General features: G+C 38.9%; 1 protein-coding gene across 1 annotated transcript; it reads right to left on the bottom strand.

Annotated features, from left to right (window-relative positions):
* Nucleotides 1–207: 207 nt before the first annotated feature.
* Nucleotides 208–12,135, bottom strand: LOC102794296 (uncharacterized). Its single transcript, XM_087841459.1, has 5 exons — nt 12,053–12,135; nt 10,647–10,700; nt 10,391–10,508; nt 8,715–8,884; nt 208–8,430 (listed from the first exon to the last, which is right to left on the bottom strand). Exons 2-5 carry the CDS (start codon nt 10,647–10,649, stop codon nt 358–360), a joined length of 8,364 nt encoding a protein of 2,787 aa, XP_087697585.1. The 5' UTR covers nt 10,650–10,700; nt 12,053–12,135; the 3' UTR covers nt 208–357.
* Nucleotides 12,136–13,241: the final 1,106 nt, after the last annotated feature.

Genomic DNA, 13,241 nt, shown 5'->3' with positions numbered 1-13,241 from the left:
ATAGTATCTAAAGAAAATGTATTCATTTAATCTTGTAAAAGTACCCTATAGGACCCCACAAGTCCACATATTTCCTTTATTCCTTTAATATAATAGTTAGAGAAAATGTAAATAATAACTGTTAAAAAATATAAAAACATTTATGATACAAAAAGCAGTTCTACTACATTTAATAAAATAAGTGCAATAATACTGCACTGTAATCTAGGTAACATCATTGCAAAGCCACAATATATATAACAACATATATATATATATATATATATATATATATATATATATATATACACACACACACACATAAAACATATAACTACAGTACAAAAAGCACACTAAAAATGGAAACACAAGTCCAAGCTATACAAGGTTGGAGAAAAAGAACGTTGACCCTCTTAGGTCATGTTCATTGGGAACTTCAAGGTCCAAGTTTCCTGGATGAAAGTCAAGCCCTCCAAGTGTGTTATATTTACGATTTGGCATCTTTTGATTTCGTGCTTGATTGGGAAAAACAGTCACATAGTATCCATCTGAAGTGTTAGATGCTCTCATTCTGGAATCTGGAGAAAATTGTGGCAAACGTGTATTGTGTCTGATATGGCCAGATGGGATTCTTCTGGGGTCCCTCATGCCAGTGTTAACTCCAGATGGGGAGATTGCGTGTCCATGGCTGTGTGGAGCCTGGACATTAAGGTTGGAACCTCTAGCTCTAAGCACATGATGTTTTCCTGTAAAGTCGTCAATATTGAGATCTGAATGATTTAAATCAATATGTTGGTCAAAAACGCCATCCATTTCAGGGAAGCTGGATCTTACTTTGGTTCTATGGGACCTTCTATCAGTATTACAAAGTCTGATATCACCATTTATGTCCAGGTCAGGACGTTTCATGGTCAGATTTGACATATCTTGTGTGTGATGTTTATGTGAAGGTGTTCGAAAATACAATGAAGGATCATCAATACTACGACCTGGAGATCTCAGATGCTGCTGTGGAGGGTGCATTGCAACTTTGGGCATGTTCATGTTCATGTTTGGAGCACTAACCCTTGGGCTTGATATATGTCCCTTCATCTGGGGTTGTTTCATATTCAGTTTTGCATTTGGAGGATTCATATAAAGATTTGTTGGTCTCAAAGCTCCACCAAAGTCAATATCAGATGCTTGATGTAAATCTGGGCTTCTAAAGTGAGGCGGCTTGAAATAGGGTTGTTTCAATTTTCTGTCTAAATTAAGATCAGCATGAGGGCCATGGATGTTTCCTAAGGGAATATTTGTGTCAACATCTGGACCTCTTATGCCTCTTAACTGAGGGCCATTAAAGTCCATCCCAGGTTGTCCTATGTTACCATTAATCCCTACATCAGGGTGTTTTGTATTGAGCTTGGGACTCTTAAAATTGGCATCAGGTAAATTGAAATCTGACATACTAACGCCAGGTCCAGAAAGTCTCATATGTGGTGTTTTTGCCTGTGGTCCAGAGATACTGAGATCTGGTGTATTTAAACTTGGGATTTTAAATTTTCCTTTTGCACCAGTAACATCTAAAGTTGCCTCAGGCAAACCAATGTCAACATCTGCAGTGTCCATTTCCAAGTTGGGAGCTTTGAGATCCATGTTTGGTAAGTCTACCTTAGTCACATCAAGTCCACCTTTCATCTTTGGAGCTTTGAGATTCAGATCTGGAGTTTTTAGATTTGAATTTAATTTCAAATTTGGGCCTTTTGGTACTTTAGCTCTGACATCTGGTGAATTGAGGTCAACCTTTGGGAGATCTGTTTTTGGTGCAGAAAATCCCAAATGTGGTGTTTTAAATTTCCCTGAAGGGCTACCAAAGTCAACATCAGGGAATTCAAAGCTATTTTTAGAACCTTTAAAGTCTATATTTGATGAAGGTAGATTAGGTGCATCAAGTCCACCTTTCACTTTTGGACCTTTGACTTTCAAATTTTGTTCAAAGTCTGGCCCATCAAATTTTGGTCGAGAAAATCCCACATCAGGTAATTTTAAATTTGGAGATGTTAACTTTCCTGATGGGCTACCAAAATCAACATCAGGCATTTCTAAGCCAATTTTGGAACCTTTGAAATTGGCATTTGGTGCCCTGAGGTCAATGTTGGAGCCATCAAAAGTGCCATCAAACTCAGGTCCTTTAAGATTTGGTAGATTACTCTTAGACATTTTCAGTTTGGGCATTTTCAGCTTCCCTTTTGGTGTGCCAGTGTTGATATCTGGAGTGTTCATATCTAATTTGGGAGCTTTAAGATCCATGTCTGGTAAGTCCAAATCAGGGGCATCAATTCCACCCTTTATTTTTGGAGCTTTTAGATTGAGATCTGGTGACTTCAGATCTGTGTTTAGGTCCAAATTTGGTCCTTTAGGCAGGGTCCCTGACAGATTAAATTTAGGCATTTTTAATTTCCCAGAAGGAGCATTAACATCCCAATCTGGACCATCAAGTTTTGGCATTTTAACTTTACCTGATGGCAAGTCCAAGTTGGCATTTGGTTTATCCATTTTCAGCTTTGGGGCTTTGAGGTCAATGTTTGGCATGTTTATGTCAGGTGCATTTAGTCCACCACTGAGGTTGGGACCAGAGATATCTAGGTCAGGTGTTTTAAGGTCCAAGTTAGGGCCTTCTAACTTTGGACCAGAAAGCCCAAAATCAGGCAGATTCAGGTTTGGCTTTTTAAACTTACCAGATGGACCAGAAATATCTAGATCAAGATCCGCTTTAGGACCTTTGAGGTTGACATTAGGTGTATTTATGTTTGGACCTTCCAAGTTGCCATCAATTTCAGGACCTTTAAGGCTTGGAAGGTTGAATTTAGGCATTTTCAATTTGGGGAATTTCAGCTTCCCTTTTGGTGAGCCAATGTTGACATCTGGAGTGTTCATATCTAATTTGGGAGCTTTAAGATCCATGTCTGGTAAGTCCAAATCAGGTGCATCAATTCCACCCTTTATCTTTGGAGCTTTTAGATTGAGATCTGGTGACTTCAGATCTGTGTTTAGATCCAAATTTGGTCCTTTAGGCAGGGTCCCTGACAGATTAAATTTAGGCATTTTTAATTTCCCAGAAGGAGCATTAACATCCCAATCTGGACCATCAAGTTTTGGCATTTTAACTTTACCTGATGGCAAGTCCAAGTTGGCATTTGGTTTATCCATTTTCAGCTTTGGGGCTTTGAGGTCAATGTTTGGCATGTTTATGTCAGGTGCATTTATTCCACCACTGAAATTGGGACCAGAGATATCTAGGTCAGGTGTTTTAAGGTCCAAGTTAGGGCCTTCTAACTTTGGACCAGAAAGCCCAAAATCAGGCAGATTCAGGTTTGGCTTTTTAAACTTACCAGATGGACCAGAAATATCTAGATCAAGATCTGCTTTAGGACCTTTGAGGTTGACATTGGGTGTATTTATGTTTGGACCTTCCAAGTTGCCATCAATTTCAGGACCTTTAAGGCTTGGAAGGTTGAATTTAGGCATTTTCAATTTGGGGAATTTCAGCTTCCCTTTTGGTGAGCCAATGTTGACATCTGGAGTGTTCATATCTAATTTGGGAGCTTTAAGATCCATGTCTGGTAAGTCCAAATCAGGTGCATCAATTCCACCCTTTATCTTTGGAGCTTTTAGATTGAGATCTGGTGACTTCAGATCTGTGTTTAGGTCCAAATTTGGTCCTTTAGGCAGGGTCCCTGACAGATTAAATTTAGGCATTTTTAATTTCCCAGAAGGAGCATTAACATCCCAATCTGGACCATCAAGTTTTGGCATTTTAACTTTACCTGATGGCAAGTCCAAGTTGGCATTTGGTTTATCCATTTTCAGCTTTGGGGCTTTGAGGTCAATGTTTGGCATGTTTATGTCAGGTGCATTTATTCCACCACTGAAATTGGGACCAGAGATATCTAGGTCAGGTGTTTTAAGGTCCAAGTTAGGGCCTTCTAACTTTGGACCAGAAAGCCCAAAATCAGGCAGATTCAGGTTTGGCTTTTTAAACTTACCAGATGGACCAGAAATATCTAGATCAAGATCCGCTTTAGGACCTTTGAGGTTGACATTGGGTGTATTTATGTTTGGACCTTCCAAGTTGCCATCAATTTCAGGACCTTTAAGGCTTGGAAGGTTGAATTTAGGCATTTTCAATTTGGGGAATTTCAGCTTCCCTTTTGGTGAGCCAATGTTGACATCTGGAGTGTTCATATCTAATTTGGGAGCTTTAAGATCCATGTCTGGTAAGTCCAAATCAGGTGCATCAATTCCACCCTTTATCTTTGGAGCTTTTAGATTGAGATCTGGTGACTTCAGATCTGTGTTTAGGTCCAAATTTGGTCCTTTAGGCAGGGTCCCTGACAGATTAAATTTAGGCATTTTTAATTTCCCAGAAGGAGCATTAACATCCCAATCTGGACCATCAAGTTTTGGCATTTTAACTTTACCTGATGGCAAGTCCAAGTTGGCATTTGGTTTATCCATTTTCAGCTTTGGGGCTTTGAGGTCAATGTTTGGCATGTTTATGTCAGGTGCATTTATTCCACCACTGAAATTGGGACCAGAGATATCTAGGTCAGGTGTTTTAAGGTCCAAGTTAGGGCCTTCTAACTTTGGACCAGAAAGCCCAAAATCAGGCAGATTCAGGTTTGGCTTTTTAAACTTACCAGATGGACCAGAAATATCTAGATCAAGATCCGCTTTAGGACCTTTGAGGTTGACATTAGGTGTATTTATGTTTGGACCTTCCAAGTTGCCATCAATTTCAGGACCTTTAAGGCTTGGAAGGTTGAATTTAGGCATTTTCAATTTGGGGAATTTCAGCTTCCCTTTTGGTGAGCCAATGTTGACATCTGGAGTGTTCATATCTAATTTGGGAGCTTTAAGATCCATGTCTGGTAAGTCCAAATCAGGTGCATCAATTCCACCCTTTATCTTTGGAGCTTTTAGATTGAGATCTGGTGACTTCAGATCTGTGTTTAGGTCCAAATTTGGTCCTTTAGGCAGGGTCCCTGACAGATTAAATTTAGGCATTTTTAATTTCCCAGAAGGAGCATTAACATCCCAATCTGGACCATCAAGTTTTGGCATTTTAACTTTACCTGATGGCAAGTCCAAGTTGGCATTTGGTTTATCCATTTTCAGCTTTGGGGCTTTGAGGTCAATGTTTGGCATGTTTATGTCAGGTGCATTTATTCCACCACTGAAATTGGGACCAGAGATATCTAGGTCAGGTGTTTTAAGGTCCAAGTTAGGGCCTTCTAACTTTGGACCAGAAAACCCCAAATCAGGCAGATTCAGGTTTGGCTTTTTAAACTTACCAGATGGACCAGAAATATCTAGATCAAGATCCGCTTTAGGACCTTTGAGGTTGACATTGGGTGTATTTATGTTTGGACCTTCCAAGTTGCCATCAATTTCAGGACCTTTAAGGCTTGGAAGGTTGAATTTAGGCATTTTCAATTTGGGGAATTTCAGCTTCCCTTTTGGTGAGCCAATGTTGACATCTGGAGTGTTCATATCTAATTTGGGAGCTTTAAGATCCATGTCTGGTAAGTCCAAATCAGGTGCATCAATTCCACCCTTTATCTTTGGAGCTTTTAGATTGAGATCTGGTGACTTCAGATCTGTGTTTAGGTCCAAATTTGGTCCTTTAGGCAGGGTCCCTGACAGATTAAATTTAGGCATTTTTAATTTCCCAGAAGGAGCATTAACATCCCAATCTGGACCATCAAGTTTTGGCATTTTAACTTTACCTGATGGCAAGTCCAAGTTGGCATTTGGTTTATCCATTTTCAGCTTTGGGGCTTTGAGGTCAATGTTTGGCATGTTTATGTCAGGTGCATTTATTCCACCACTGAAATTGGGACCAGAGATATCTAGGTCAGGTGTTTTAAGGTCCAAGTTAGGGCCTTCTAACTTTGGACCAGAAAGCCCAAAATCAGGCAGATTCAGGTTTGGCTTTTTAAACTTACCAGATGGACCAGAAATATCTAGATCAAGATCCGCTTTAGGACCTTTGAGGTTGACATTGGGTGTATTTATGTTTGGACCTTCCAAGTTGCCATCAATTTCAGGACCTTTAAGGCTTGGAAGGTTGAATTTAGGCATTTTCAATTTGGGGAATTTCAGCTTCCCTTTTGGTGAGCCAATGTTGACATCTGGAGTGTTCATATCTAATTTGGGAGCTTTAAGATCCATGTCTGGTAAGTCCAAATCAGGTGCATCAATTCCACCCTTTATCTTTGGAGCTTTTAGATTGAGATCTGGTGACTTCAGATCTGTGTTTAGGTCCAAATTTGGTCCTTTAGGCAGGGTCCCTGACAGATTAAATTTAGGCATTTTTAATTTCCCAGAAGGAGCATTAACATCCCAATCTGGACCATCAAGTTTTGGCATTTTAACTTTACCTGATGGCAAGTCCAAGTTGGCATTTGGTTTATCCATTTTCAGCTTTGGGGCTTTGAGGTCAATGTTTGGCATGTTTATGTCAGGTGCATTTATTCCACCACTGAAATTGGGACCAGAGATATCTAGGTCAGGTGTTTTAAGGTCCAAGTTAGGGCCTTCTAACTTTGGACCAGAAAACCCCAAATCAGGCAGATGCAGGTTTGGCTTTTTAAACTTGCCAGATGGACCAGAAATATCTAGATCAAGATCTGCTTTTGGAGTTTTGAGGTTGACATTGGGTGCATTTATGTCCACATCTGGACCATCCAAGTTGCCATCAATTCCAGGACCTTTAAGGCTTGGAAGGTTGAATTTAGGCATTTTCATTTTGGGGAATTTCAGCTTCCCTTTTGGTGAGCCAATGTTGACACCTGGAGTGTTCATATCTAATTTGGGAGCTTTCAGATCCATGTCTGGTAAGTCCAAATCAGGGGCATCAATTCCACCCTTTATCTTTGGAACTTTTGGATTAAGATCTGGGGAATTCAGATCTGCGTTCAGGTCTAAATTTGGTCCTTTAGGCAGTGTCCCTGACAGATTAAATTTAGGCATTTTTAATTTCCCAGAAGGAGCATTAACATCCCAATCTGGACCATGAAGTTCTGGCATTTTGAGATCGCCTGATGGAAAGTCTAAGTTGGTTTTTGGTGCATTAATTTTTAGTTTTTGTGCTTTGAGGTCAACATTTGGCACATTTATGTCAGGTGCATTTAGTTTTAAATTTGGCCCTTTAGGTAGTGTACCTGAAAGCTGTCCATCGGGTCCATCCAAGTCTCCATTCAAACCAGGAACCTGAATGACTGGTAAGTCAAATTTGGGCATTCTAAACGTTGGAGCCCTGTATTTTCCAGATGAACCTTTAATACTAACTGATGGAGCATCAGTGGCCCAATTTTCACCCTTAAGGTCAGCTTTGGGAATGTTTGCATCAGGTGCAGACATGCCACCTTTTAGTTTTGATGTTTTCAATCTTAGGTCAGGTGTTTTAACATCAGCGTCACTTTTGAGCATGCCAGATTGAGCGTCCAAATCTAAATCAGGAGATTTAAGAGAAATCCTTGGTTTCTTGTGTGACATCTTGATTTCACCTAAAGGCATGTCAGTGTCTGTCCCAATGATATCTGGTTTTGATACATTAATACCCAACATTCCTTGCTCTGAATCAGGTGATATCCCAGACAGCCTAAGCTTGGGTGATTTTACATAACTGGAAGAATCATCTAAATTTAGATCTGGGTTTTTCAGTCTCTTGGAATACTTTAGACTGAGTTTCCCTGGTGTGTCTTCATGCTTAACGTCACATTCTGGACCACTAAAAGAAGATCCTGAGAGGCCCAGATCTGGCAGTTTAAATGTAGGCATTTTGAATTCCTGGTTTCTTCCTTCAATGGCCACTTTGGGAATGCTGGAATTAACAGATGGACCACAGAAATTTCTGCCATCAAGGTCTATCCCCATTTCAGGGGTAGTAATGTTTGAACCTTTTAGGCCTACATCTACTTCTGGAACTTCAAGTCCAATTTGAGGATTTTCAAGATTTCGCATTGCATTGTCAAATGATGGGTGGTCAGTATTTTGCAATTGCATACAAGATGTAGTGCTGACATTTGGATCTTCTGGTAAGTCTAGATCTGGACATCTGGCACCGATTTTGAATCTTGGAACCTGAGCTTCACTTAGATTAGTCCCATTCAAGCCAAGACCTAGCGGTGGAAGATTCAGATTGCTGCCATCTGTTAAGCTTCCCTCATAAGAGTCTGAATCAGCATTAGCATCTGTGATTAAAGTCTTGGATTTCAGAAGTCCAAAGTCAACTCCAAGGCGAGGCAGCCCCATGTCATTTCTTTGGTTGGCCTTGGATGAGCTTTGTACAGGTGGTTTGGCAGTAAACTCCCCATTCACGTAGCCCCCTTCAACACTGGGTACATCATCCATCAAAAACTTCTTGATTTTGGTGTTGTACAGTTTGCTGTAGGAATCCGTCAACATCTAGAAACAGTGAGAAGTTGGTGATTGGAATGCAACTATAATATGAGAGTTTGTGTTATAACAGGTGGGAGATAATTATTAATTATCAATTGTCATCATCATCATCACTATTTAATTTGAGTACCAAAATCTCTTGTTTTGTTTTTTTGCATCCAGCATTAAATGTATCTGCATCAGAAAATTTTAACAATTGTGAACTGTGTTCCACTGTTGCATAAACATACTGAAACTAATATAATTACTAATCCTTTATTTTTAATTGATATTATCTGCATTTAACCTACAGCCTCAGGACCCTTGATACACTGGTCCAGATTGTCAAGGCTCTTGCTCCGGTTGCTTCGAGTGAGGACTTGAATTTTATCATCAAATGGCTCCATCAGCTTCAGTACTTTTAACACCTCTTCTTTGGACAGTTGATCAAAATTGATTGTTGCCCCCAGAATTTCATCCCCTGAAAAAGACAAATAAAGTTCTTGCACAAAAAAATACCTTGTTCGAGAACATGCTTGACTGTCTGCAAATAATACTGTATATCCTTCAAGGGCAGTTTTAGTACTTTAAACATGGCCTGATCTTGACCTAGAACAGCGGTCAGCAACCTTTAACACCCAAAGAGCCATTTAGACCCAGTTTCCAAAGAAAAGAGAACACTGGGAGCCGCAAATACTTTTTGACATCTACAATGAAGATAACACTGTTATTGTTTTTTACCTTTATGCTTTGTATAAACACCTAAAGTGTGTTGGTCATGAAATCCATGAAGTGCTACAGAGAAAATTACATTTTATTTATGTAATGAACACATTTAGAACTTTTAAAAAATATATCAAAAAGGAAAGACACCTTGTTGAAGGTCTATTTTAAATGAATTAAAAAGCTGAACTTAAATTATTCATATACTAAACAAAAACTGTAGTGAGCCGTCATCCTTATATCACCTTTGGGATTTCGCAGCCTGTAGCGGAGCCCTGACCTGAATTTTAAAAATAATTGGAAAAAAATCACTTAACTGCCTCAAAAATGAAAAATAAATATTTGCAAAATATCTGCATAAATATTTATTTTACGTGGTTAATGTGTGTGGCAGGGCGTAGTCTGCAGTGCCGCTGCAGGGGAGGTGAACGTACCTGAGCGGCTTCCACAATCAAGCCTTGCCTGTTTAAAGTCTGTGCTCTCTCTGCTGTTGTGTTGGTATGTGTCGGGCTGTGAGCTGGAAAGCTACAGCCGGCTGTATGCGTACAGCAACCATGTGTGAAAAGTGGTCAATAAAGCAAAAAGCATGTACATGCAAACATCGTCGGGTCTGCCGTTGTATGTTTACAATGGGACGTCAGGTCCAGACCGTCTGCGCACAGCGTCTGCAAATCAGGGCTGTACGAAGTCACTTCATCTTTACGCAGGACTGTAAGCTGTCATCTTTGAGGCGTGAGCGGCGTTTGTTTTTACCATAGCTCATGGTGGAGAATAGCTGCTCACATACGTATGTGGATCCGAAGATCCATAATTGGCCTGCCTGGGGTTGAAAGTCTCCATAAACGCACGGTATTCCTGCTGGTATGGTTTACGCGAGTGTGACGCTTATTTTGAGCAATAAAAAATAATAGCATATCATTTTATTTTTATATTTCAAGATCACAATAATCTTCCAATTTAGAACTACAAGTTAAAAAAGAACGAACACAAATAAAATACATTTCAGTTAAATACTTATAATTTCTTTCCAAACCACGTGGAGCCGCAGTATAAATACTAAAGAGCCACATGTTGCCGACCCCTGACCTGGAAGATCAGGCTTCCTATAACGATTTAATATATAGTGGTAAAACAGCACTTAAATGTACAATAGTTTCCTTGAATTTAAGGTGTGTTCTTTTTAGGAACAACTATTTTATTTCTTGTTTTCAAAAAGTCAAAAACAATATGAAGAGAAGTTTTAATAGCATGTCAAGAATCATACCTTCCTTTAGTCCTTTGCCGGATGAGTCATTGTTGATACTGGAAATGACCACCCCTCCCTCCTCTAACTGCTCCAAGGTCAGGGCTTCAGAGAGGCTTCTTCCCCTGCGATGTGAAAGCTGCAAGTAAAAGCAACATTTTTGTAAACTGAACAGAAGAATTACTCCTCTAAAGTAGACAATTTAAAACAAAACTATTCAATTCTGTATATATGAGCATTTTAGGAAGAATTAAAACAACATGTAAACGTTTCATACCATGACTCTTGTGGTTTTCTCACTATTGCACTGAGAAATCCAGGTTGACTAAGCCTGTAAAAGAACAAATAATCTACAGTTAACAGACTTTGATTAACAGATTAAGGGAGCAAGTAAAACAAATGGCAAACTGTTCATGTGTTTTCCTTAAAGTAAAGTAGAGCATTAAACCAGGCAGCTACAACATTAAAATGGAATAAATTCAGCCCCTCTAAAAGATTTTTACTATACATACTAAATGTAAAAAATCTTAAGGCTTTGAGGAAGACTGTATCCATTTTTGTACATACTGTACTGTACTGTATGTGCTTAGAGAAGTGGCACCCAGGTCAGCAGATGCATCTTTCAGGTATTCAAACTATGGCTTTGAAACTGTTAGCTCATCATTAAGGAAAACCTAGAACAGGTTTTTCAAGACTGTTGTTTTCTTTTTGCAAGAACACAAAGCCCAAGCAGCCACACCCACTGCTTCCTAACACAATGACACAAGAACACAGAAAGGCCTCCTGTGAATCCAACACAGTATGATCTATGGGTTTTTATAACTCCACACATTAATAGAAAATGTGAAATAAATGTCCACACAAATGTCTCCGCAACCTCAGTGTACTATTGCTGAACAGCAACAACATAAAGAGTGATCAGGCAACAGGTATGACATGGACATGTCAATAATTATCTCAGGACTGTTAAAATACATAAAATGTTAAAACAACATGATAGTTGGCACTTTTTCACTTTAAGTGAAATCATATTAAGGTACAATAATATACATAATTTATGTTTGTATGATGTTTAAATTGAAAAGAAATTAGCAAAAAGGTAACAATTAGACATGTGAACAACTCCAATCAAACATCTCCTCATGAGAATTTTATCCTTCGCTAGCATGAAAAGACGAAACTTTCAGCATTTAGCAGGTATCATGCACAACTTCAAATGGCATTTGATTAAAGGACGCCACTGATATACTATTCAGTTACATATTAAACATTTTACAAGTAAGCCAAAGTGCACATGCCTTTGTTGAGTCCCAAATAGAAGAATGAACTACAGTGCATTTAACAATCCTCAGATAACGTATAATTTCTAATTATAAAAAAGTGAAAACATCAAGATTCAGAACAATGATGACCAGACACGTTCTTTCAAAAAAAAAAAAACATTTTGTGGGGTTTTTTTTTTCTTGAGAGGTTTATTGAAAGATTTACTAATATCATAAAGAAAAGTAATGCCTTTCAAAAGAAAAAAAGATGCTTGTTTAGCTGCAAAAATAAAATAAACCTGAAGACAGACTGAATGTTATATGGTGAAATGGTGCCAGGTGAAAAGCTGAAATGCAACCCACTACCACCACGACGCATGAAACCTGCTAGTGAAAAGTAAATTTAAGAAACTGAGCTTACCTCAGCATGCATGTGCCTGCTGTGGTGTTGGAGTCGTGTCGTAAAGTTTCCCCACAGAGTCACCAGTCCATGCTCCTTTCCACTGAAGGGTGAGAATGAGGATATACAGAGCAGTCAGGTGGACATATACTCAACCTGAAGCAGCCAAACAGGTTCCACTTTAAAGAGCCATTAACTGTCAACAGACACAAACATGCGTTTTTACATCATACGCCCTCATGAAACTTTCACACACCTTGACTACCACATGCCTGTGGCTCGCTGCATATAAACACAAATACACACGACAACAGACAAGAGTAACACTTCAGTGTCTGACTCACGTGTCTGTCACACAGCCGCACATTTCTTCCTAGAAGCAAACAGATAGAGTATGCACGCATGTTAAAGCTAGCATTACGGTTGATTCCCGATTTTAAGGGACCAAAATACAAAATAAAAAAACAAACACTCCCCCTGACAACTTGATAAGTGTGGTAAGAAAAATTCTGACCTGAGCCAAGGGAGTGGCAGGCGTTCACCGTGTGAGTCACTCCGATTAGTCAGTTGTTGGGGACAAAGACTGTTGTCTGATTCAATCTGGATTGAAAGAAAAGAGAGCTCAGTTGCATTCACAGAATTATATAATCCTACCTGAAAGGGCACAGCTGCAGCTCCATATGGGCTCTGACTGTACAGTGTTTTTAATTGTTCTCAGGCAAATCTGGTGAATGAACTCAACATACATGTTTAATAATCAATAGCTTTTTTATTACCAACGAATTTTTACATTACAGCTGTTGACAAGCCAAGAAAAACAAACAACAAAAATCACTCCTGTCAAAATATACTCACCTGCAACTAAGCATACAAACATCACAATCACAACATTTAGATAAACTTTTTTTTATTAATACTTGAATCTAAATTTGATTTACAGCTCACATTAAAGCTGCCAGGATCATTCCATTATTAATTCATCAATTTAAATGATTCATGCTATCCTCCCTTAATTGTTTGACTGACAAATGTTTTATTATTCAGGTTGTCAGTTGCTCTTTGTCTTGGTCTTACATTAAAGTAAAATGCACTTGAAAATACAATTCATGAGATGAAGGGGATCAATTTATGACACATACAGATTAGGGGTGGGGGGAAAAAAACGATATTTTGTTTGCTAATAATGTATCGATACAGGGACAGCAGAAAT

This window comes from Neolamprologus brichardi, chromosome 6 (genome assembly GCF_056152115.1).
Source record: "Neolamprologus brichardi isolate AB-2024 chromosome 6, ASM5615211v1, whole genome shotgun sequence".
NCBI lineage: Eukaryota > Metazoa > Chordata > Actinopteri > Cichliformes > Cichlidae > Neolamprologus > Neolamprologus brichardi.
The sequence above is the reverse complement of the archived record's forward strand: the minus strand, read 5'-3'. Positions and strand labels throughout refer to the sequence as shown.